General features: G+C 46.0%; 1 protein-coding gene across 1 annotated transcript in view; it reads right to left on the bottom strand.

The window, feature by feature from the left end:
* Positions 1–25935, bottom strand: part of BARX2 (BARX homeobox 2) — a 72700-nt gene that overhangs the window by 4790 nt on the left and 41975 nt on the right. The window contains exons 2-3 of the mRNA XM_059184875.1: positions 9876–10176; positions 5219–5303 (exon numbers count right to left, since the gene is read on the bottom strand). Coding sequence (XP_059040858.1) covers positions 5219–5303; positions 9876–10176 — 386 coding nt within the window. The remainder of the gene's footprint in view (positions 1–5218; positions 5304–9875; positions 10177–25935) is intronic.

Raw genomic sequence — 25935 nt, 5'->3', positions numbered from 1 at the left:
AAGAGTTTTACAGTTTTAGTTTTTACCTTTAGGTCTATAGTTCACTTTGAGTTGTTTTTTGTATAAGGTGTGAGGAAACCCAGAGGCTCTCAATGAACACCTCTTTTTAGCTGGGGATCTGCTCAGCCACTGCACTTTCCACGCGAACAGCAAACACACAAATAGGAAGGGGACCTCTAACAGGGTAGAGATGCTGACAGAATGCACCTCTGGGGAGAAGGCGTCCCTATATTCCTTTTCACATAAGTCAGCATCTGATTTTTATTTCAGTCTGAGTGCAGGCTGTTGAAAGTGCCCAGATGTGCCAAGATGGAATTTATGTGTTGAAAGCAGCTCCACTTGGTATGAAAGAGGTTATACAAAATTAAGTTGCCCCATATAGTAATCAAGTTATAAAAGGGCAGGTCTAAGGAAGCCACCTAATTGGCAAAAGAAAGTCCAGCCCAGCAATTAGAGAACACCACCCACACAGCTTGGATAGACCCCACCTGGCTGTTTTCCTACTGCACAGAGGGAAAAAAAAAAAAAAATCAAAACAATCAAGCCATTTTCTAAATGGGATAAAACATTCCAGCGCAAGCAATAATTAGGAGATAACTACCCTCTTGGCTGCTTCCCGCACTCGACCTCTGGCCCCTTGCCTCCCAGAACACCTGAGACAAGCAATTATCTCATAACCGTCCCATGCCAGGAGCCGTGCGTTCTCATGCACCCCGTGGCCCTCCTCCCCGGGGTCCCTTCTGCCCAATTATTCCTAAAGCCAGTTTAGTCCCCTTGGTCGGGGGAGTCCAGACAACACACCACACCTGAGGCCACATGCCCCTTTGAGAAACGGCTAGACACCATCTACTTCCATTAGTAGTGTTTGCTGCTAGCCGCAGCTCCCCTCACCCCTCAAAACCCTTCAACGAGATATTCAAATATGCTGTGGCTGAAGATGTCAGGACAGGCCTGTTTCCTTTCCAAGGCACTTGGGTGGGAGACATGCAGTTAGATGGCAGAGCACGGACCGTGAGCGCAGGGAGGGGCCCTCTACCTCCCCCATTACTCAGACAGGAAACTGAGCAGGCACAGGTAATCTGCCTTGGGCCAAGAGCAAGCCAAGGGCAGGGCTGGGATTTGAACACACAGCCCTGCCCACTTGACTCTAACGCTCTTACCAATATCTCATTGTGCATACTGAGCGAGGGATGTGTCAAATGTGCCTCTGTGATTTCTGATTCTAACACCGCTCTGCAGTTCCCCAGTCTCCCGGCAGACCCTGGGTCACGGGCGCCTTTCCCAGGGGTGCTTTCTGCACCTTTTTCTGTCTTCATCTGCAGCTCTCTGGAGCAGGGAGAGTCGGATCAACTGATGACTATTTCCATGAAGCTGAGAAGTTGGGATTCCCTAGCACAAATCTTTTTCTTGCACCCTGCTCGACAGCCTTTCCCTGCCGGAAGACGCCATGCTCCACATGCTAGAGCACTGAGCCAGAGCAGGCCCGACAAGAAAGGACAGCCAGGATGGTTCTCATCCAGAAGACAGTTTTGGGGCCCCAGAAACCTGTAGAATTCAGTTTCTGCTTATATGTTCTCTGGCCTCCCAAACTGGATTCTCTGAAGATGTAAATTACATGGCTAAGTAAATAATAATAATAATAATAATAATAAAAGGAAGAGGAGGAAGAGGAGGATGGTGGTTAATACTTCTCAGCTGCGTTCTATGCAGGAAGCACTGCTCATTTAGCACCACAGCCCTATAAGGTATTTATGTATGAGGCATTTTATTAATGGGAAGACAGGACCCCAGAGGTTAAGTAACCTGCTCAAGATTACATAGAGAGTAGCCATTTCATGGAATTGTTGACTATCTGGAGATCTGCAGTGCCCCAAGATGAGGACAGCGCCTGCTCTGTGGCCCACCCAATCCTGTGATCAGGGCAGGAGGCTGGTGTCTATTCGGATCCTCTCACTGAACTGGGTTTTAGAGCTGAGAGAGATCCCTGAATGATAAGGCACTTTCGGCCCGTTGCAAAACTCTGGGTCCTCCTGGAACTCAAGCCAAACAGAAATGGAATAGAGGGTGAGCGTCCCATCTCGTGTGCAAGATGAAATTTACCCAACCCGCTAGAAGTTACCAACGCTGACCGGTAGGAACTAGTCTGAGATGCTATCTGGCCTCTGGCAGCGCTCTCCTTGGCCGCCCTGTGAGTAACTCTTGAGAACCAAGTGCTAATCTTTTTCCAGTTCCAATTAGGTGACTAGCCTTGAGACATCTTTATTACCCAATTAGCTTTTTCTTTTCCTCCCAGTACTTGAAGAGATAGCCTTGAAAGAGTTCTACCAGGAAAACATATGAGGCAATCTGGATCCCAACAATGCTTCGCTGTTGAGGGGGAGTCAGAACTCAGACCCGCAATGGAACTGCCACCCTCCCATTTGTAGTTCTGGCCTTTCTGAAGCCGTTCAAAGAGGCCCCGGTGTTCTGGCTCCTTCCTTGTGACCGTGACACCCTCCCCACCTTTGCCTGGCCCTCTTCTATTTGTCTGCTGAAACCATTTTAGACACCTCTTCCCTTTCTCTATCCTGATTCCAAACCCAGTAAAGTCCACTGTGGTCCCGATCCCTCTGAATAATTACTAGTTTCACAGGTCGGTCGCCACCCACCTGACGGGGTACTCTTTTCTCATTTTATTTTGGAATGGACATGTTCGTGACTTATCTTGGCATCTCCGTTGCCCCGGTGCTCCATTCCTACGCTCAACATTTAACTGCTAGAGCAGACACAGCGCTTGGCACTCCCGCCTCTCCTGAAGGGACCTGGATTCGGCTGGCCCGTGGAATGCTCTCTGAGGTTAAATCTGCTGAGTGACTTCCATTTTGCTTTTGGTGACGGTGCTGACCCTCACTAACCAGCTCGCACTTGTGCCGGCAGCCCAGTAGCTGGTGAACAACAGGTGACGTCAGAGGCAAAGGCACACGCTCGTCCCATGGGCAGCGGGCGGAGCTGGCAGGGCTGTCAATTCCTTAACTGTCTGACTCATGAAGAGATCGCTGATAACTGATTTCAACAATGCCTCTGCCACTCGGGAGACATTGATTTCGATGATGATGATTGACAAGGAAGGAGGTGGGTGGCGGACTTGCCCGAAATCAGCCGGGGAGGGACAGGCATGGGAACTCGGCCCAGAGTTTCTAACTCCCAGATCTGGTTCTTTCCGAGATCAGTTCCCCGGGAGGTTACCATATTATTTTCTTCTTTCTTTCTTTTTTTTTCCCCCACTAGATTTTATTTATTTATTTGTCAGAGAGAGGGGGAGAGAGAGCAAGAGTATACACGTGCAAGTGCGCACACAAGCAGGCAGAGAGGCAGGCAGAAGAGAAGCAGGCTCCCCGCTGTGAAAAGAGCCCCATGCGGGGCTCAACCCCAGGACCCCAAGATCACAACCTTAGCAGAAGGCAAACGCTTGACCCATTGAGCCACCCAGCTGCCCCTCAGCCATCATCTTCATGTACCGTAGCATTCTGGAGGTTTTGGAACGGCATATTTCACCAAATCCCATTTATCCTTCAACTTTTCCTTACACCCTTCTCAAATACCCAACCCCTGAACACTTCTGCTTCATATACCTACAAGAATTGTAATTCACCATCACATGCTCCCTGGCTGCTTTCTGGACCTTGACTCTCCAATGGGGTCACAAATGCCATGAAGGCAGGCTTACATCTTATTTCATTACTTCCTATCGTGCCTAGGATAAGGCACGGTTCACAAGAGATGTGAAGACACACGAGTGGAGTCATTCAGGATATGTGTGTTTGTACTGACATCTTGGCCTCTCTTTGCAAGCTCTCCGGGAGCCGTGCCGCCTCCCCCTGAACATCCTTCCCTGGCAGGCTCAGGTCCCCCCAGAGGAAATGATGAGATTTGCCCAGGAATTCCCTTCCAGGTATATAATAAATGCCACCTGGCTGGCTTTTTTTCCTGTTAAGAATTAATTTACAATGTATTTCTTTTTCTCAGATGACAGCAAGGACTAATGTTTTGAGAAAAAAATTATTGGACAAAAGCACAAAATTGAGAAAATGTCTCTGTATCTAGTAGCTATTAAAAATATCTATTGACTCACCTGTTTTCCTGAAAACTAGGGGCCACAGAAGGACCTCAGTTTTAGTAACTGTAAAAAAACCCATCATATTCTAGCTCTTGAACACCAGGAAAGATGGCTTGTGGCCAGATGGGTTAGTAAATTAGAGTGTCGTCCAAGCAGGTCTGGACTACCTGGTTTGCACCAGAGGAGAAAGGGCCAGAAAATTTCAGTGAGGGTGTGAGGAAGGCCCAGGTCACAGGCCATGGTTGTACCTGGTTTCTCCCGAAAACAGGCTGCTTCCCACCCTCTCGTCCCAGCTCACCTCTTATCTCTGGGCTTTGACCTTTTCCCTTGTGGTTTACAGAACTGGCAATGAAACATGCAACCACTTTGGAAAATCCAGATTTAACAGATTTTTCATAGTTGCTCTTTTTTAAGAAAAAGTGAACTATGATGAAGCTGAATCCTTCAAAATATGGAGATGTCTATTTGGTGTTTTTGTTTGTTTGTTTTTTAGCAAGGGGCGTTTATGCTAATAGGTCCATTTAGAAACCAAAGATGGACTGCTCCATTAGCAAGGTAATAAAACAACCTTAGGGAAACCACCAGGGGAACCTGGGAGCTTGCGATCACATGAATCCCCAGCCCTGTCACAGACCTCTGCACTCAGGACGCGGGGAGAGCCTCGACTTCTGCATTTGTACCTGCAATCCAGGTTCCTCTGATCCCCACTAAAGCCTGACAATGCCTACATTCTAGCCCATGTAGCCCAGGAACAAATGTGCCCTATATGTCATCATAAACAAAGAGTCCTGACTTCTAATCTTAGCTCCTGGTGGGAGGGGGAAGGAAGTTCTTAGAAAAGGCCAGCAGGTGGGGTGAAAACTAGCAACTGAGAAGCTTGTGAGCTTTCTTTTGTTTCTAAGGAAACTGTGGAAAAGAATATCCTTCTGGTCAGGAAATCCAGGTCAGGAGGAATGGCTTATCTGACCATGCCAATGGCCTCCCTCCCAGCCAGCATCATAAAAGGCCTTCCACTCTCCAACACCCAAGCCATCAGTGGTCCCTCCTGTCTTCTTCCCAGCCCTGTGGTAAGAATTTTCCCCATCATGGTGGGCACGCGGTGAGACTCCCTCTCTTCCTTACCATTTTCTTCCACTTCATTCTGCGGTTCTGATACCAAGTCTTCACCTGCAGTTGAGTGAGTCCCAGAGACTGGGCCAAGTCCAACCTGGAAGGCACGAGATGCAAAGGAAGGATGAGGAAGGAGGAAAGGGGCAGAAGGGATGGGGTCCCGCAGACTAGCTCCAGGCACCGATATCAGAGTGCGGACGTCCCCCATTGAAGCAGTTCTTCCCCAAAGAGCTTTACTTTCCTTCCAAGTATCTCATGGATGAAACTCTGGGAACCTGAGAAATGGATGCCTACAACCCAAGGGCACCTGGGGCCATCATTCTGGAAACATCCACTGTCTGCTCTGGACCCGAAAAGGATTTCTCAGCCTTGATTATAAAGTTCTCTTTCTGACCTGACAGAGTCTTTATGTGGATCCCATATAAAATGAGGACGCTGTCCCCAAATCCAAACTGGAAAGGAAAAGTAAAGACCCGTCATTCTTGTCAAAATCCTCATCAACCCAGATGCAGCACAAGCCCTCCTCCTGCAGGGGGGCCTTCCCACCCCCACGACACCTCCCACAGCTTTTCCCCTCTGGACCTTCCCACCAGTCAGCTATCACCTGGGGGGCTCCACGTTGTCAAGGGTTCCCTGTTTCCCACAAGTACTTTCTGCCTCCCCGATTTAACAGCAAGGGCCTCTTTTCTGTCCACAGATGTGCCTATCAGGTTCTCAGTCCAGACCAAGGGCTCAAAAATACTTTCTGATAGACAGATTCATTCATCGTAACTGCCCTGAACTGTTAAAATTTCGGTTCCAGAAGAAACATTCAATCTGTAACCCCCCCTGCTTCCCATTCGATCGATAACCGTGGTTCTGCATTTCTCTGTAGCCTTCTCTGAAGCCCTGAAGGTCAAAGCCATTCCTGGGAAGTGTGAAGTTCGGAGCTATTTCCAAAGATCCAGCAACCCTTTCCAGGGAACTGCGGTGGGATCCCAGCCTCTAGCTCAGACCCCAACAACCCATGCTGTCTTATTTATTCCTTTCTACAATGCTATGAAGTAGGTATAATTATTCCCATTTTACGGATGAGAGATCTGAAATTTGGAAAGATTAGAATCTCTCGGTAACCACGGTCAAATCCTGTCTGCTGCCTGTTTTTGTAAATCAAGTTTTTATTGGCATATGGACACTCATTTGTCTGCCTACGTCCATGGCTGCTTTCCTGGTCCAGGCTTGGAGGCGAGCCGCTGTGACAGAGACTGAAATGACTTTCTTTCTGGTCCCATACAAGAAAAATTTTGCTAGCCCCGGGCGATGATCCTAGAGTGAGAGGTGCAGCTAGGATGTGAACCTACTTACGTCTGGCTTGTCTGCCTCCTCCTGTATGGGGCTCTCCTCCACCCACCATATTTTTACACAAGTTCGATTTGTCCAAGGGAAGCTCCTGCTCAAAGCTTTTGAAGAGAAAATGCAAACAACCCAACTGGAGTATATCAAATGCGAAAGAGAGCCAGGCTTCCAAACTCAATCCTCAAGACTACAACTATGGACCAATGTTGAAAAAAAACCCAGGTCTACTACCTGAGCACCAACAGGAAGGACCCCTCCTTGAGCCAACATGAGCAGTCTCCCTGTAACCTCTAGAGTGACAGCCTGGGCCAAGCACCCTTGCTATAGGGAGCGATGGTCACCACTTTCAAAGTCCAAGGTTTCTGAAGATTACAGTCTGTGGCTCTGAGGTTCCTCCTGTTACACAAACCTTCCCACCCACAAGCCTGAGCCATGGGGATGCCCAAGAATGTGTTCTCGGCCACACTTTCTTTCCCCAACGTCTGACCGTGAGCAAGACCAGCAGGTATTGGCAATGAAGGTTCCAGGTGCCACTTGCTGCACTGCAGCTGCCCAGCTCCCCTGCTCTGACCAGAGGGCACGACTGCAATCTCCAATAATAAAAAGTCTTCCTTCCCCCAGAACCTCAGAACCTGTCTCACATTGGCAATTCACATATCTCCAGTTGTCCCAGGGAAAGGTGACTGGAAGCTAATAGTTTTACTGAAAGTGATTAACAGACTGAAGCTAGTAAATTCCCCGTGCTGAGAGCACTCAGCCCTCCCCATTAATGAAGCATTGCTTCCCAAGCAGCCGTTCATTAGGAACCAAAACTCCAGGGGGCTGTCCCACAGGCTTCTGGTCTCCCAGGCTCCCACCGCGCCTGGCAGCCCAGTTCACCTGAGGCCATCAGGTGCATGAGTCAATGGCAGGCTCAGTTCACGGCTCTGCATTAGCAAGTGGTGTTAGCTCACTTGGGAAAAATGCACCCCTGACTCACTCTGGCTACAGAAAGGCGCTTCACTGTCATCGGCTTTCTCTCATTACCTGCCACCGTTACAAATTCTCACTTCCCTGCGTATTCGCTTAAATGGGGTCACCTAGGAAACTGGAGAAACAAACAAAAGGGAAGAGGGAGAAAGCTGTGGGAGGAGGGAGTGCTCATGGCCCTGGTCACGTAGGGAGGTGAGGAACACGGGAGAGGGCGGGTGAAGGCGGCAGCTCCCATGCCAGCCAGATGGTGTCCTTCTCCCCAGGCAAGTGAATCAGTCCTGCGTAGGTCACCTGAGAGGTGCCTGGGCAGGTATCAGGAAGTCCCAGGAGCTTGATGAGGAACGAACAGTTCTGTTAAAACGTTCTCTGACTTCCAGAAAATAAGCCTAACATTTTACCCATGCTTGTTGAAGCCCTTTGGGTGTTACTACCATACAAGTCATAAACAATGGTGCCCACCTCCACTGGATGCCCAGCTCCCCGAGGCCCTCCTTTACCTTCTGGGGCCACCAAAACACCTGCTGATAACTGGGCATCCCTTCTGTCACTCCCCGATTCACAGCCGCGTCTCCACTGTCTGGCCAAAGCCTCCTTCAGAGGCTCACGTCCCAACAGGACTCCCACTTTCCCCCACCAAACCCTCTTTGTCCGCTGCCTTGCAACTTCGGTTGTGGTATCCCTGTCTATGCAGTGACCCAAACCAGGAGGCACAGGCTTCCCAGCTCTCTCTTCCCTTCCTCACGCCGGTGTCAAGCCTGTCCATGCCACCTTCAAAACTGTTCTTCAATCTATTCCCTTTCCTCGGTGTCCACTGTCACCACCTTAATTCAGGTCTTCAGGGACTATCCCTGGGTTTCCTCCCACTCCCCTGCTCCATCGCTTCCATCTCAGATCAGACACCGAGGGTGCCACCAGGGCGAGGAGTCTAAAAGGTAAATCTAGCCACATCCCTCCCCACTCTTAGAGGCTGCCAATGAAAATGAAGTCAGCATTCTTTGGCCAGACACATGAGCCTTCCACCTCCGGCCTCCTCCCCTGCTGCACTCCCATTTGCACTGTTGGGAACCTGCAGTTCCCTCAGCGTGCCCAGTGAGCTGTACCTCAGTGCCCCTGTGGGCCATTCCCTCTGGGACATAAGAGTCAAAGCTCTTCTGAAATGTTGCCTCCTCTGAGATGCCTTCCTGAACCCCATCTCACACATACTCAACAATGTCTCTGGGCTCCTCCAGCCCTTGGTAACATACCGGCACCAGGACCCGTGCCTTGGGTTGTGGGTACTTGCTGTCCTGCCCTCCCCTAGCATCTCCTGCACAGCATAACTCTTTGCTCCTACTTTCTGGATGCACAGGCTTGGACACCATGCCCGGCCCCCAGCAGACGCCCAGCACCCAGCTGATAAGGGCTTGATTAAGTGAAATCAGTAGCCAGATGCTCTTTAGTGAGGGATTTGTACACCCCTTTTTCACTTAAATTTGCGTCAAACAGCTAACTAGCTTAAGAGATGCATGAAAGTTTCCTTCCCTTTCTCTTCAATAGGACTGGGATCAAACCTAATACAGACAAGGAAGTGAGCAAAAAGAACAGAAAAAGGACCTGGAAAATCCTCCTAGTAAACAGGATCACATATTAGCTCAGCCCTCTCCAAAGCCCCAGAGTGAGTTTGAAAGAATAAGTTAAGACATACATTCTTGCATATTCTGCAGTTAAGATACTAAAATTAAAGAAAGGAGGTGAGATATGAAGGTCTTTGAGTAAATCAGGGGTCACAGTCCCCTCACCTGGATTTCAAAAGGGTTTAAAGAAAGAGCCCACATCTGGGTCCTGCTCCTCTCTTAGCCAAGTGGTTCTGACTTAATATCCATTAAATCTACTCCAACATCTAGCAGCTCCTGAACCAAATCCATCCAGGCCTTCGCAGTCAAGGGCCAGGCCTGCAGCCTGAGTAAGCTGGGGAATTGCAGAAGCCCGAGAAGGTCCCGGGTCCCCATCCCACAGCTAACCCGTCACTGCGGCTAAGCCTACATGTAAGTGGCTTTAAAAACCAAACCTGTTTGCTAGCTCAGAGCCTGGGCAACCTATTCACTAAACTTGACTTTGATTCTCACACTGGAGTAGTTAAGTTAAATATGGGGATACAGCTGGGGCTTAAGGAAGATGAGCACCAGTGGGCTGGGTGCTGTCGAACAGGCTGTGACATGCACCAAGGGTGAGACTCCTGCCATCGTGTAGAACCTCTCTCTAAAACGGTCCTTGCCCCTCTCTCTAAATGAGTCCCTGTGGCTCTCCATCCCGGCCTGAGAGCAAAAGGTGTCACCCCTTCCCGAAGGCCTTCCCTGTGGAAGTCCCTTCCCCGGGTTCTCACCTGTCCGGGGTGGACAAGTACTTCTGCTTCTGGAACTTCTTCTCCAGGCCCATGAGCTGCAGCTCGGTGAAGATGGTACGGCTCCGGCGGGGCTTCTTCTGCCTCGGCGTGGGCTGCTCCGTCTCCGACTCGCTACTGCCAAGAGCCTCACCCCCTGGGGCCTCGTTGGACGAGGCCTCGGAGACCGGGTGGCAGGACAAGGCCTGGGCAGCTCCCGGGGGGGCGGGGACCAGGTGGGAGATGACCGCGGGCTGCCGGGTGATCACGGAGAGGAGAGGGTATGCCCGAAGGGAAGCGGGGCCTGGAAGACAAACAGGGCGCCAGGTCATGAAAGGAGCCGGAGTGGAAGAGAGCCAGGGCCCCTCAGAGGACCACTCGCCCACTTTCGTCTGACGGGTGGGGCCTCCTGATCATAAGGAGGTAGAATGGAAGAAAGGGAAGAGGACCTAGAACCGCTTGGGGGGAGGCAGGTGAGCGTTGCTCAGTCTGGGGTGTGAGAACATTCAAGTTCCTCGCGGCTAAGAGGAGACTCCTGCAATTCGTCTGGTTTTGAGCGGGCATGTCCCCGCCTCCTCTCCTTGAAACCCCTAAATTCTGGTTTCAAAGATATGGGTCAATGGTCTGAGCAGATGAAATAAAAAAGCTCAAAAAGTTATCAGAAAAAGATATAAACATGTAAGGAAGGATACAGAATAGCTTTGTAATATACAAACTGCCTGAAAACCCCCTGGGTGTTTATAAAAATACATAGTCGAAATTATGAATGAATTCCTCCTGAGAGGTCTCTAGACATTGAATCATGACATTTTTCAGAGCTGGAAGGAAGCTTAAAGGTGATTTAATTCAACTTTTTCATTTCAGAGACAAGACTGAGTGAAAGGCTAAGTGACTTGCCCAAGATCACAGAGCCAGGAGCAAGAAAATCCAGCAGTCAAACCACGTTCTTCTGGCTTACTGTCCAGAGGTCCAGAGGTCTCAGGAATCACAGGGATACACCAATCACCAGAGGGGAGGTACAAACAGAAACAGACTTTAACTCACATGAAAACTTAGATCCATTCTGACCTGCTGCCTCCAGCACTGTGTGAAGGAGAACTGTCGGGTTGGGTGAGGGCTTGGTTGAGGAAAGAGAGCTGGGGTTGAGCAGCCAACATCTGCTGTGGGCATTTGCGGGGGTGTATGGTGGCATGGAGGCCAGTTATGTGCCACTCCTGCCTTAGGAATTTCTAGGCAGAAGTACCATTCCACCAAGAATCTGTTATGTCTTTAAAGTTCAAGTACAAGAGCTCTTCTTTTTCATTATTCGATAGGATTGTGCTTAAAACATGCTAAGTCATTTTATCTTACTGGGCCTCAGTCTTGCCATCCAAATAGCGAGTAAAAGCAAGTAATTTTAAGGAATTCTTCAAGCCCTAATATGATGCCATAAAAGTGCCTCTCATCCCAAGCCCATCTTGACACCTGATAAAAGATAGAGAAGACTCAGGGGTTGCCATTTGGGACTCATCCCAGCCAGGCAGCTCACTAACAGGGCAAAGGCAAGCTGGGAGCTAACCAACGATCCCACTAGCTCTGGATTAAAACCAACCCAAGTCACAGAAATACCCGGTGCTACTTGGGCTGTACTTCCCTCCCCTGGGTTGGCATCTGTCTTCGTAGTCATGCCTGTGCTTCTGTTTTGGGCCCCAGTCATAGTTATTAAAATAGATAACTTTTCTTGTTCTTTGGGTCTTTCTCTTAAGGCCCAATACAAACCACAGACTTGTTAAATAGTAAATCACCAATGTCTATGTCTTCCATTAACTCTCCAGCCAATGCCAACATTGTGTGTTGTGGATTCTTTCTCAGGGGGGAAAAAATCATCCAGGAATGAGTTACAGCAAGAAAATGAGGATCCCTGGGCCTGTGGTTTTGGATCTCCCAGGACACATTATGAAATATGTCTTCTCGTGAAAACAGTATCTGAAAGTTTCTTTACAGGTACAACATAGTTCTCATCTTGAATCATTTTATTCCTTTAATTCTGACATTTCTTTTTAAAAGGAACTATCTTTATGAAACAGGCTAACTTAGAATCCAGAAGCTTAGGAGCTTACCAATGTAGGAAGTGGCTGGTTATCTACCAGCCTGTAAGATTTTCAATCACCAGAGTTTAGGCTTTCTCTTTCTACTCCCCGCTGGAGTAAAACTTTTTTCCCCCAACATTAAAAAATATTTGGGATGTGGGGTAATACCTGGTGTTGGCCAGGATATGGGGAAATGGGCCCTCATATATTGTTGGCGAAATTGTAAACCAGTATAGTGTTTTAGAAAGACAAACTAAGCAATACCTCTCAAGTACTGATCCAGGCGGTTCTATAATTTGAGACCAATTTTCCCATATGCACAAAGATTTAGGGACAAGCATATTCACTGCAGCCTTGATTATAATAAGGAAACAGGGAAAATAACCCACATATCAACAGGAAAATGATTAAATAAATTATATATCTATAGTATGAACTACAATGTAAGCACTAAAAAGACCTATATAAATACATAGATTACATGAAAAAATAAACTAAAATGGAAAAAAATTCTAAAGTAAATTACTGAGCGAAAATAAAGGTATGGAACAGTTTGCATTTCATTAAAAAAAAAAAAAAGCCTGGATGTGTGTCTGCATTCATAAATGCATTGTTTTTAAACCCAGGAAGTTAGTCACCAAGCTATTAACAGTGATTAGCTCCAGAGAAGGCGTGGGAGTGAAGCAGGGCGAAAAGTACTGTACATGTATGACTCTAATCCTGTATTTAATCCTGCCATAAATGTTTACTGAGCATCTACTATGGGCTGTACTCTGTTCTAGAAGTTGGGGATAGAGCTGTGACCCACATCAAGTCCCACCTTCAGGAAGCTTACATTTCAGTCGGGAAGGTAGACAGCAAACAAACAAATATATGATGCCAGGTAGTGATACATTCTCTGAAGAAAAACACAGCAGACTGTGAAGATGAGGGAGGGAAGGAGGGGGCAGGTATTTCCGAGAGGGGAGGCAAGGCAAGGCAAGGCAAGGAACAGATAACAGTTCTGGCAAATGGGTGACTCAGGGCAGAGGAGAACATTGGGAAGGGCACCCTGGGGGCAGAGAACCAGCTCAAGCAAAGCCCTAAAGTGGGAATGGGCTTGTGTTCAAAGAGTAGCAAAAAGGCAGAGTGAACCATGTGGGGGCGGGGGGAGGGGGAAATAAAGGTTCCAAGAAATAAAAATTTGGAGAAATAGGCTGTAGCCAGATCACATATGGTCTTGAAGGCCAGGGCAAAGATTTTCTTCAGAATGTGATAAAAGCATTAGCGAGATCTGAGCTGGAGAAGGACATGATGTGCTTTCTGTCCTGAAGAGCCCCATGGCTGCTGTGCGGGGGCCTGACTGCAGCAGTGAGTGTGGAAGCAGAGGAGTAAGCTGGGAGGCAAGGCCACCTTCTAGACCAGGCACCACTGTGGCGGGAGCCAGACAGGGAGCAGCTGCATCATGAGAGGGGGGTCCGCTCAGCGTGTGCTTTACAGTGAGGGGTGGAAGAGTCTACGGATGTTGAGTGTCATGTCCAAGCTACTGAGAGCTGCCATCTCAGGTCTGGATTTCTGGCCTTGGCATATACAGGAATGACGGTGCCATTTGCTAAGGAGGGAAAGATGGGGCAAAGAAGAGACCAAGATTTCTGTTTTATTTTTTTTTAAGGATTTTACTTATTTATTTGGAGAGAGAGTTCAAGAGAGCACAAGTAGAGGGAGGGGCAGAGGAAGAGGGAGAAGCAGGCTCCCCGCTGAGCAAGGAGCCCAACATGAGACTTGATTCCAGGACCCTGGGATCGTGACCTGAGCCAAAGGCAGATGCTTGACCAACTGAGCCACCCAGGGGCCCCAAGATTTCTGTGTCAGACAAGTTGCTGTTACACATGGTAGATGTTCTGAAGAGGCAGCTACCCACACTGGTCTGGAGTTTGGAGAAGAGTTTAGGCTGGAGACACAGCCTTGACTCTTGGGAGCACATGTGGTGCGGAAAACCACAGGATTAAACGACATCACCTAGAGAGCTAGTAAAATAAAGCAATAAAGAGATCCAAAGATGGAGCCCTGGGGTATGCCAACATCTGAGGTCATAAAAACGGAGAGAAGCCCATCAAAAGGACCAAGGAAAGGGAACCAAAAAGCAATAGGAAACCACTCTGCCATGTATCCCAATTTCTAGATGATTCTTCTGTCTTACAGCTGACCTTTGAGCAATAGGGAGTTAGGGCACTGACACAGCAGTTGAAAATCCATGTATAAATTCTGACTCTACAAAAACATAACTGCTAGTAGCTTTCCAGTGATCAGGGGCCTTACCAATAAACAGTGAACACATATTTTTTATGTTATTGTATTTCAGTATACTGTATTCTTACAGTGAAGTAAGCTAGAGAAAAGAAATGTTATTAAGAAAACTGTAAGAAAAAGGAAATACATTTGCAGTATTGTACTCTATTTATTGAAAAAAATCTGTAGCTAAGTGGACCATGCAGTTGAAATTCATATTATTCAAAGGTCACCTGTATTTAGATTTTACGTTAAGCATGTATTATTTTTCTAATTCAAAAAAGGAAAAGTTAGACTAAACAAACTTCAGTTTTGTTCTCATTGTTAAGTTTTAGTATACATCCAATTTGTCAAAAAAAGAATTTTCGTGCTCATAAATGGTTAAAATTTCTTCTAAAATCTCGGCCAAACAAACAAAAACCCTCAACAACCTAGAAATCCCAGCAATGGAGTATAAATTATGTTTGGTTTTATGACACTGTTAGTAAAACAAATATTGTGTGTTCTGAGCAAAGGGGACTCTCTCTCAGCCACCCCTGAGCCAGTGGGTCTAAGGAATTTTCTCCTTTCATGATAGATGATGTTTGAGTTCTCATGCTAGACAGAATCACATTCTTTCTTTTAAAATAAAAACTGTATAATATGGAGAAATTATGGTCTTTAACAAGCGGTCCTGGAATGACTCGATATCCATATGCAAAAAAAAAAAAAAGTAACCTAGAACTCATAACTTAATTTAAAAACTAAAAATGGATCATAGATCCAAGTAAATACGAACTTATAAAACTTTTAGAAGAAAACATAGGAGAAAAATCTTTGTGACTTTGGGTTAGGCAGGGAGTTCTTAGCTATATCACCCAAAGAATATCACAGTAAGGAAAAAGGTCAAATGCTGGTCTCCATCAAAAATAACAATTTTTACTTGGCAGAAGATACTACCAAGAGAACAGAAATATAAGCTACAGACTGGAGAAAATATTTTCCCAGGATCTTGGGATCATGACCTGAGCCAAAGGCAGATGCTGAACTGACTGAGCCACCCAGGCTTCCCTGAACAAAGATTTTAAGCAGATACTTCACCAAAGTGGATACACAGACAGTATATAAGTACATGGAAAGCTGCTTAGCATGATTAGCCATTAAGGAAATGTATATTAAAACTATGACAAAGGGCAACTGGGTGACTCAGTTGGTTAAGCGGCTGGCTCTTGATGTGGGCTCAGGTCATGATCTCAGGGTCCTGGGATCAAGCCCCGGTTGGGGCTCCACACTCAGTGTGAAGTCTGCTTGGGATTCTCTCTCTCTCTCCTTTTGCCCCTCCCCTCACATAAAAGCCCAGGTCCAAATGTTTATAGTGGCATTATTAGTCATTATCAGAAATGAAACAGTCCAACAGCCCACCACTGGGATGGAGGGACAAACTGTGGTACATCCATCCAATGGAATCATGGAATACTATTCAGGAATAATAAGGGAAGAAAGTGTTGATACACACAGCATCAAGGACGAATTTCAAATGCATTACACTAAGTGAAGGAAGCCAAGACTCCAAAGCTATGGAAATCCATTTACAAGACATTCTGGAGAAGGCAAAACTTGAGATGGAGAAGACACCTAGAAATCAGTGGCTTCCAGAGAATAAGGGCAGAGGAAGACTTTGACTATAAGGAGGCAATATAAGACAATTGGGGGTGACAAGGAATATCATTATTATTGAAGTGCAGTTAACATACAATGTGACATCAGTATCAGGTGTACAACAGAGTGATTGGGCTACTTTTCACCTTACACTATGCTCACCACAAGTGTAGTTACCATCCGGTGATGAGGCTGGTTTGTATCTTGACTGTGGCTCTGGGTTAGACAATTTGACGCATTTGTCAGAACTTGTAACTGTATACTAAAATAGTGAACTTTTACTGAATATAAGATAAAAAAAATTTTAAACCCCCCAAAAGGTAAATAAGTACTTTGATTGCTATTTTGTTTTGGGGTGCTTTTTTAAAAAAAGATTTTATTTATTTATTTGACAGAGAGAGATCACAAGTAGGCGGAGAGGCAGGCAGAGAGAGGAAGGGAAGCAGGGTCCCTGCTGAGCAGAGAGCCGGATGGGGAGCTCAATCCCAGGACCCTGAGATCATGACCTGAGCCGAAGGCAGAGGCTTAACTCACTGAGCCACCCAGGTGCCCCAAGTTTTGGGGTGCTTAAACACATTTTTTTAAAAAAAATTTGAGCATAGTTGAAACAGTGTTACATGAGTTTCAGGCGTACAACATGGTGATTCAAAACACATTATGCTAGCTTGTAGTGTTGTCACCGTGCAATGCTATGACAGTTCCATGGACTGTATTCTCTATGCTGTGCCTTTTATTCCCATGACTTATTCCTTCCATAACTAAAAGCCTGTACCTCCCACACTCTCCCCTCTGGCAACCAAAGGTTTGTTCTCTGTATTTATAGATCTGATTCTGCAATTTGTTTGTTTGCACATTTGCTTTAAGGTCTTTCTTTCTTTCTTCCTTTTTTTTTTTTTTTTTTTTTTTTGGTTCAACATATAAGTGCAACTACATGGTATTTGTCTTTCTCATTCTGACTTATTTCACTTAGAGTAATACCTTCTAGGTCCATTTATGCTGTCTAGAATAGCAAGATCCCACTCTTTTTTTTTTTTTTTTTAAGATTTTTATTTATTTATTTGACAGAGATCACAAGTAGGCAGAGAAGCAGGCAGAGAGAAAGAGGAAGCAGGTTCCCTGCTGAGCAGAGAGCCCAATGCGGGGCTCAATCCCAGAACCCTGGGATCATGACCTGAGCTGAAGGCAGAGGTTTTAACCCACTGAGCCACCCAGGCGCCCCAATCCCACTCTTTTAAGGCTGAGTAATACTCCATTGCATGTGTGTCTGTCTGTCTGCATCTGTGTATATATATGTCACAACTTCTTTCAACAGGGAAATGCTAGAATCAAAAAGACAAGAAATAACAAATGGTGGCAAGGATGTGGGAAAAGGGAACCCTTGTGCACTACTGCTGGAGGTGTCAACCCATATAGCCACTGTGGAAAACAGGATGGAGGGTCCCCCCCAAAATTAAAAATAGAACTTCCCATATATGACCCAATAATTCCATTACCGGGCATTTACTCAAAGAAAATGAAAATGCTCTTTCATTTTAATTATAAAAGTAACACAATCTGTTATAAAAGAAATTTAAAACATTTAGGAACTATATAAAGTTGAAGTCTCCTCTCACCACTGTCAACCCTGGGCCTTAGAGCTTAACTTCTGTCACTATCCCCACGTATTAGCAGAAACATACAGATGCTCCAAATCTAATCTCTTGAGACCTGTAGTTCCCAAGTGTTCATTTGGGGAAGTATAAATGCGTCACTTTTTTTCTCTAAAGGGGTAGCCAACAATGTCAACACCATCTACTGACCAGTCTAGTGACTTCAATGCTACCTTTAAGATTCACTAAGTTCCCAAAGAAATGAGACTGGGAATTTTTGTTCATTCTGGGAATTCTTGGGAGTCTGCTAGGGACTTCTAGTCACCAGAGTTCTGAGACTCTCCTGCTCTCTAGAAAAGCAGCACTACCCTTCCCCCAAGGGCTGCCTTCTGGGGAGGTGATCGTCCACTGCTACATTAAGGTGGTGGGTGTGAGGGGACGATGGGAGACGGGGAGACAAGGGTTAGGAAATCAGAGAAAGGGGTACATTTCTAGAGACTGCTGTGAGTCTGCAACTTTGGGGAGAGGAATGGCTATTAGAGAAGATTTCTGAAAACCATTTAGGGTGTATACTTTGTATAATCCATGAATATACCCTTTCAGAAGATCTAAAGAACGTCATGCTCCAGGCTTCTGTAGCCAGATTTTTATTGTCTTTGAATATGATTCTGAATATACACTGGGTCATATGGGGCCCTAAAAATAATTAGGATAGGTACTGGATTCTTCTAACCTACTGAACTAATATACAAGCTGACCACTCCACTTTAATTATCGTGGTTTTTAAAGGGAGTTTTGTTATCTGGGAGAATAAGTCCCCTTCTCTATTCTTTTTTACAGAATTTTCTTGGCTATTGTCATTACTTTATTTTTCTAGCTGAATTTTAGCACCAACTTGTTAGTCTCGAAAAAACCAATCCCACTAAAGTTTTGGTTCAAATTACCTAACCTTATAGATCGATTCACAGAAAAGTGTTCTTTTGAGGATCCTACCCTCTGGTAGGTTGGAATCAATTGCTGTTATTTAAAAATGGCTTTTGGAGGAACACTCATACACCACTGATGGGAATGCAAATTGGCACAGCCATTATAAAAGTAGTATGGAGGCTCCTCCAAAAATTAAAAATAGAAATACCATTTGATCTAGTAATTCCACTATTAAGTACAAAATACCAATTCAAAAAGATACATACCACCCTATATTTACTGTAGCATTATTTAAAACAGCCAATATATGGAAGCAACCTAAGTGTCCATCAATAAATGAATGGATAAGGAAGATATGGGCTATATAAAAACATATCCATAATGGAATATTATGCAGCCATTAAAAAGGATGAGATCATGCTTTTTGAGACAATACAGATAAGCCTAGAGAGGATTATGTTAAGTGAAATAAATCAGACTAAGGAAAAAAAACCCACATGACTACATTCATGAGTTAAGAAAATTAATAAAAAAATATTATTTTTTTATAATAAAAAAATTTTAATAAAAAGCAGAATCAGACCTAGAAATAGAACAAACCAAGGGTGGCCATAGGGGTGGGAGATTGGGGAATGGACAGAATGGGTTCAGGAGAATGGGAGGTAGAGGCTTCTAGTTATGGAATGAATATGTCATGGGATCAAAGGCACAGCATAGGGAAGAGAGTCAATGATATCGTAATAGCTATGTATGGGGACAGAGGGTGGTTCTTCTTGTGATGAACACAGTATAATGTGCAACCTTGTCAAATCACAATGTTGTACACCTGAAACTAACATAACATTGTGTGCTGACTACATTCAGACAACAGATAAATGGCTTTTGGACATTTACGCAATTTGGTTCTGATGCTTAAACCCAGCAAAAAACCTTCATCAAAAACAAAGCAAACAAGGGCACCTGAGGGGCTCAATCAGTAGAGCACATGACTCTTGATCTCGGGGTCATGAATTCAAGCCCCATGTTGGGCGTGGAGCTTACCTAAAGAAGAAAAACACAAATTTCTAAGGAATGACAGTGATGTAAGACACCATCCTTTACAGAAACCTATAGTTGCAGGCATCCTGACCTGACCTCTGAGGCAAGTTCAAGGACAAAGCTGCACTCTACTCCCTGGCTGGGAGCACCGCGTGATGGTGGAGGTGCACACAGGGCCACTGGGATGAGCATACATGTTTGGGGCTTTCAGGAGGACCTCCCTTGTTAGTAAGTATAGGACCGCAGTGGAGCAATGTGTTGAGTTGTGCGTCCTTGGAAGGAAGGAGCTTGGCTGCACCAGAAGTCAGGGTCTGAAATGTGCGTGCTTTGGAGAACTGAGTCTCCCAAAAGGCAAACCCAAGGGGAGCAGAAAAGTGAGATAAAATGCATTTTAGCCAGCTGTTTGCTGTCTTTTCTTGTTTTATTATATGACCCAATTCCCAACAAAACAACACCAGCCCCGAGCTTTAGTGTCTCGAAGCACTGGCAACTCCCATTTCATATTCCCCCCAAAGTACTATGTGACTGTCCAGCCACATTTTTATATTTTGGCTAAAAACCCAATGTAGGTTTTAAAAATAGTAGGAAAAAGCTTGAAATTAACACATTCGTTAGGGGGCACTGCAGTAGCTGAGAAGGTGGACGGTGTATAGTGCTGGGTATTAAATAGGTCTTTCCCTTTCCCTGAGAATCATCACTATGTGAAAATGTTGACTGACGACAGCTGCTTTGCTCAGCTAGATCATTTACATACACTTGTGAAATTCAAGTACGGTATCTGCCACCGAGGAATGACTGCCCTAAACCAAGGACATTGTTTAAACAAACACATTTTTTAGTTGACAAATGGAGGGCAAACATAACCACAATGAATGCGTTTTCTAATCATTGTTTTCCTTCAAGCAGTCCCCCTCACCAATGCTTTGCTGCAGGATGGATATCACATTAACTGTGTGTATTGTGTACCTACGAGTGGTTCCCTGCCACTTGACTGGCTGTTTTGAGAATCGGGTTTGGGATTCGAAAATCTGAGCGCATCAGCAGTCGGTGTGCCCTGGGACAACCCAGGGTGTATGGGATGATACAGAACATTCGGCAGGCTCAACAGAACATTTTCCAGCTGTGCTGATTCTGGAAACTGTAACCTCGTGCGTGTGACTGTGTCTGGGCCAAGGAGAGGCACAGCCCAGGCACATCTCCTCTGTATAAATCCTCCTTCATGGCAGAAGCCTGTCCCTTCCAACTACAGCTTGATTTGAACTTCAGGGCAGAATCTCCAAAGAACAGTGTCTGTTCCTATGCATCTCCTGTGGGCTTCTCTTCCATTCTTCCAACATACCAGTCCCCAAATTGACTCTCCACACCCACATTTCCTGTGGACACGGGCGAGGGCCAAAGGTCTGAGTGGATAAGAATCTCTAAGCTGCTTGCTTGACTGATTTATGTTCCAGGAATGTGTGACCTATATATCTGCTGAGAGCTTCAAAGGGTCGAACGCAACACATACAAAGACATGGAGCAGAAGTACTCAGATAACCTGGCAGACTCCACGGGACAACTGGGTGGTTTTAGCTGAGTTTCCTGGGGAAAATCATAAAATCACCCATGCCCAGCGATTCCCATAGGCTCACATTCCTGCCACTTGGCTGGTAATGTGGGGTAGGGGAAAGAAGAGGCTCTCTACCATTGACTTGTGGAGTGATCTCGAACAGGTTCCCAACACTTTCCTCGTTTCAATTTCCTCTCCCATGAAGCGGGGTTAGTAAGAGTTCACCCCTGAAGATTTCTGTGAGGACGCAGTGCGTTACCATTTGTGGAATGCCCAGCGGGTTTTCGTTGCTGTTCCCTCCCTTTCCTTTCCTGCCTTCGCTGGAGTTGCCTGATGCTCTGAGTAAGCCAAAGGAAAGCAGGGAACATTTTCTTAGAGAGAAAGCAGAATGTACCCGCACGTACTCGGGAGCTAGGCACAGGGGTCTCCTCATCCTCTGAGCCTTCAGAGGCAAAGCAAGACCATCCCATCAGAGTCCACCAGTTTCTCCTCACCACATGGTGGGGGGAGGGAGGGTCTTCAAATGCCTTACAGCTGTGTAGTGAGACTGACAGCAGCAAGGGGTCTAAAGGAAATTGGTGGAAAGGCTGACCTGGTGGGACATGGAACATCCCCTAAAATTATCACGACTCTAGAAATCATGTGCAGGTTTTGCAGGCCTGTAAAAAAAGACTTCATAGAAACACTTAAGAGGCGCAAAGCTCAGCTCTTCCCAAGGGGAAGAAGGATGGAGGCAAAGACGGCTGCAGCTGGGACAGACCAGAGTCAATTTCTGACAACTGTGGAGAAAGGAGATGCAGGGGTTAGGACTCATTTGCCCTGTCTAATGCCGAAAGAGGGAGGAGGTGAGCCGAGGGTAAGTGGTCAGCAGACATGACGATTCGGTCACTGTGTGTCTAGATGGATAATCTGTAAGCATGAGACAGAAGGGGAAGAGGAATGAAAGCAATCATAAAGACGCTCCAAGGGGCCTTTTAACTCTGGCACACGCCAAGTTTCTAGAATGGTTTCTCACAACTAACGAAAAGAGAAAATGTTTAAAGAGGCCAACTCAAAAGCTGACAAAAATGCCTTAGCCAGGGGCGCCTGGGTGGCTCAGTGGGTTAAAGCCTCTGCCTTCAGCTCAGATCATGATCCCAGGGTCCTGGGATTGTGCCCTGCATCAGGCTCTCTGCTCAGTGGGAAGCCTGCTTCCTCCTCTCTCTGTGCCTGCCTCTCTGCCTACTTGTCATCTCTGTCTGTCAAATAAATAAATAAAATCTTTTCTAAAAATGCCTTAGCCATTAACTACTTCACTAAAAGGGGGGGGGCATTTTGATGGGTTACGTGTAAATGAATTAAAAACACACAGAATAAACCTATTCGAAAATCCACACAAGATTGTCATACTGTCGACTCTGGAATAAGCATCAGCTAAATAAAAACTTAAGAAGGTTCACAAAGGTTGAAAAGTAAAGGAGGTAGGGAGAACACATTTGGGAGGAGTATTTAGAAAATCATAGGAAGTTCAAAAAACAAGCAGAGGATATTGGAGCAAGGCTGGTAGGCTGACGGCATGGCGCCATCTTTCCAGATTCTTGAGCTTTGCACAGAGACTAGCTCAGTCTTTTCACAGTCAGCCTGCAATGTCGTCAAAGCTGCAGCTGCCCACAGGAATACTAGGCTACACCAAGAGCTCGATGAAATCAATTAAGCCAGTTGGGGCAGAAAGGTTTAGGACCTTCCCCTCCTGCCTGGAACGTTGAACTACCCAAAAGTGGTCACCATCCACCCTCCGCCTTTGCCACTCCCCGGCTCCTGCTGCCAAGGAACATACTGGAGATGGAACTGTCTCTCTCCTCCCGGCCATTCTGTTTTCTACAGACGCCCACACCTGCTTTCATCCACACCTCATAACCACTCACTGACGGAAAGCTTCCCAGAGCAGCTGTTGCTCAGCACAAAGACTGAATTAATCACTCCTACCTTCATGCGCCCACACCACTGTGTTTGTGTCCTTATTCACCCTTAACTTAATTCAGACCTCGGAGTTAATTTGTTTACTCCTCTACTTCTCACGAAAATGCAAACTTCTTTAGGACAAGAGCGAGAAGTACATCTTCCTGGCATTTAACTCGGTGTCCTTACTTGAGCTGATTTTTACCTGGAACCAGAAGATCAGGACTGGAGATGTGCTTCTGCCACCTTTGGGATCTATGGCCTCAGGTCAAACCAGATTCCCAAGTTTCTGTTTTCTCTCCTATAAAAAGGCAATACGATACGTCTCCACAGCTTGCTGAAGGTTCACATGAGATAATGAGCAGGAAAAAAAAAATTCCAACAATGAAGAAGAGTACCAAAGGAGGCACTGATTTTTTTTCCCCCCATTGCTCAAAAGGAACTCATGTTCCATATTTTGGAGATGCCTCTATTCATTGGAAGTCACAACACAGCTCTCTTAGGCTAGCCTAATCCCCCCTCTGCTTCATATCTTGTGCTTTGCCACTTCTAGTTAAGGTCCTGGTGTTCCACGGGTGCAGTCTACACAAAGCTGACCAAGAGGAGTCCTCTGATTCACTGTCACTGTCATCAGTGAACTTGACCCACAGCGACACAGCTCTATGCCAATTGCTAGAGACAGGAAGACAAACCATTCCTATCTTTGCCCTCAAGAAGCTAATTACTCATTGGGAAAATGAGACATTAAAATTTAAAAAACCAAACAAACAGGAAAACAAAGAAGAATGTGGCAATGCTGGGCACCATGAAAAACCCTTGGAATTCAGGACAGATGGCTGGATTCTAGAGAGTACAGGGCCTTGGCGCAAAAAGAGGAGCTGGGTTGTGGGGAGAAAGGAGGGAATGGATGCCAGAGCCACTGTCAAGGAAAAACCAATGGGACCTGGAAAACCACGAGGCTGGGGTAGGAGGTAGGTGCAGACACAGGCAAGGCACAGGGAGACTCAAAGACTCGAGTGGTCCGTGATGGAAATGTGGCACCCTTGCCAGGTGAGAATGTCCTGGTAGAAAAGACAAGGCTTACAGAGGCTTATTTGTTTGTGGTGACAATTAGATACCCAAGTGATGATACCTAACAGGCGGGGACAGGAACAGATGGTTCTGCCCAGAAACACTCGGAGATGGATATGGAGATTGTCCCGAGAACCAGAGTTGAAGGGCTGAAAGTCCGATCCATCTCCTAGAAAGAAATACTTACAAACAACAGAGGATCAAGGACTGGGTCCTGGCATACGACTTTGTTGATGGGCCTGGAAAAGGAAAAAGCAACAACGGGCGAGACACACTTGCCTAAGGAGGAAGCAGCACAAGGGGAACGAGTACGGGCTCAATGAAAATGGCCAGAGAATGACAAACTTCTAGTAAGTTTACTCACTCGGGAATCATCTGCCTTAAGTTCTGAAACTTCCCCCCCTTCTCTGCTACGTCCAGACCGATCTTCATAGTATCTCTACCAGGCAAGCTGGGAAAATGGGCCTCATGCCTCATGCCAGGGCACTGGGCAAAGTTTCTAGAAAAAGCCACAGGAGGTTACTTTTCTGCAAATGGCCCCGTGGGTCCATAGGCAAGCTCCTGATTACCCAGAAGGAAAATCATTTGCCAAACTTAGAACCTATCTCATGCCAAAATGTAATTTTCCAAATTCAAGTTCATTTCCTCCTTCTCCCTGTGCATTCTAATCCTGGTTTAAATGTATTCTCTCTAGCTTGCCTTTGGTTGCAAAGAATAGAAACAAAGTGGGATAAAAGAGAATAAAATTCAATTTAAGTTAACAAATTATGGAATACCTCGCGTAGACACTGTGCCAAGAACTGGGGATAAAACAGTACGCAAGACAGACCAGGTCCTTGCCCAGCTTATGTTCTGGCCAGATGGCAGACACTTAAGAAAGCAGTAATTCAGGGTGCTATAAAGAGCATTCAGTAAGAGGATTTAACCAAATATAGGTGGTCAGGATGCCCCCACAAGAGCGTCATTTAAATGGAGACATGAAGGATGAGATTAGTGGAGATTCTAACCAGAGAGTAATAGGGAATAAAAAGAAACAGGTAAAAGTTTACAAAGTTGCCAAATACGGACTGTAAAAAAAAATTTTTTTTTTTTAAGAAAAACAAGAAACCCAGGATGGAATGGCACTTGGGCCTTATCAGAGAACACCTGAAGAGCTTCTAAGGTGGAAGCTGGGTCTGCTGAGTGGGGCCATTGGGAAGAGTTCTCTGTTGGAACACGAAGGCAAGTTGCTAGACTGGACTGCTCTCAAACAAACCAGGGTCTGGTAAGGCCCCCCAGGTATAGGCAGGGATTGGAAGATTTCCCTTTGCCATAACGATCGGCAACATACGGGCATTTTCTAAGAGCCGCCTCCATGTCACACACTCATATCGTTTCTGCGTAATCCCCTTGTTTTCTGATAAAAGTTCCTCCTTAAAGGTTATACAGCGAATGAGCTCAGGGAACACAGAACCACGTGGCAGAAAGGGCTCAAACTCTGGGGAGACACACCCCTTGAAAGAGAGGAGGAAAGAGCAGCTCCATGTTGGGCAGAAGGGTCTTGTTGGATGGAATGGACCAGTTCCTCTCCTTTTCTCTTCTACGCAAGCCAGTAAGGTCAAGTGGGAGGCAAAGAGCAGTCAGACAATTGTACAGCAGGAATATCAGTATGTATTGCTCTTGTAGGTTGTAAAAGGCAAGAGTAATGAAGCATCATAGTAGGAATAACGGTAATAAGATTCTGCAAAACAGTGAATGTGAATCATGGGGACCACGGTTACCCAACTGGCCGACGGGCACCAAGGATAGTTGCTCCCTACAGCAAGAAGGCTTTCCCCTTCCCTGCGCGGAGCCAAACCTTGTCGGTTAAGATGCAGCTCTCCCCTCAACAGCGCCAACATTAAGCTTATGGGGGTCGCCTTTAGTCCATGATGAGATCTTTGTCGGAAACTTCTTCATCTGTACACGGGGAAGTTAGAGGGTTTTAAGGTCCCTTT

This window comes from Mustela lutreola, chromosome 1 (genome assembly GCF_030435805.1).
Source record: "Mustela lutreola isolate mMusLut2 chromosome 1, mMusLut2.pri, whole genome shotgun sequence".
In the NCBI taxonomy this organism is placed as follows: domain Eukaryota; kingdom Metazoa; phylum Chordata; class Mammalia; order Carnivora; family Mustelidae; genus Mustela; species Mustela lutreola.
The sequence above is the reverse complement of the archived record's forward strand: the minus strand, read 5'-3'. Positions and strand labels throughout refer to the sequence as shown.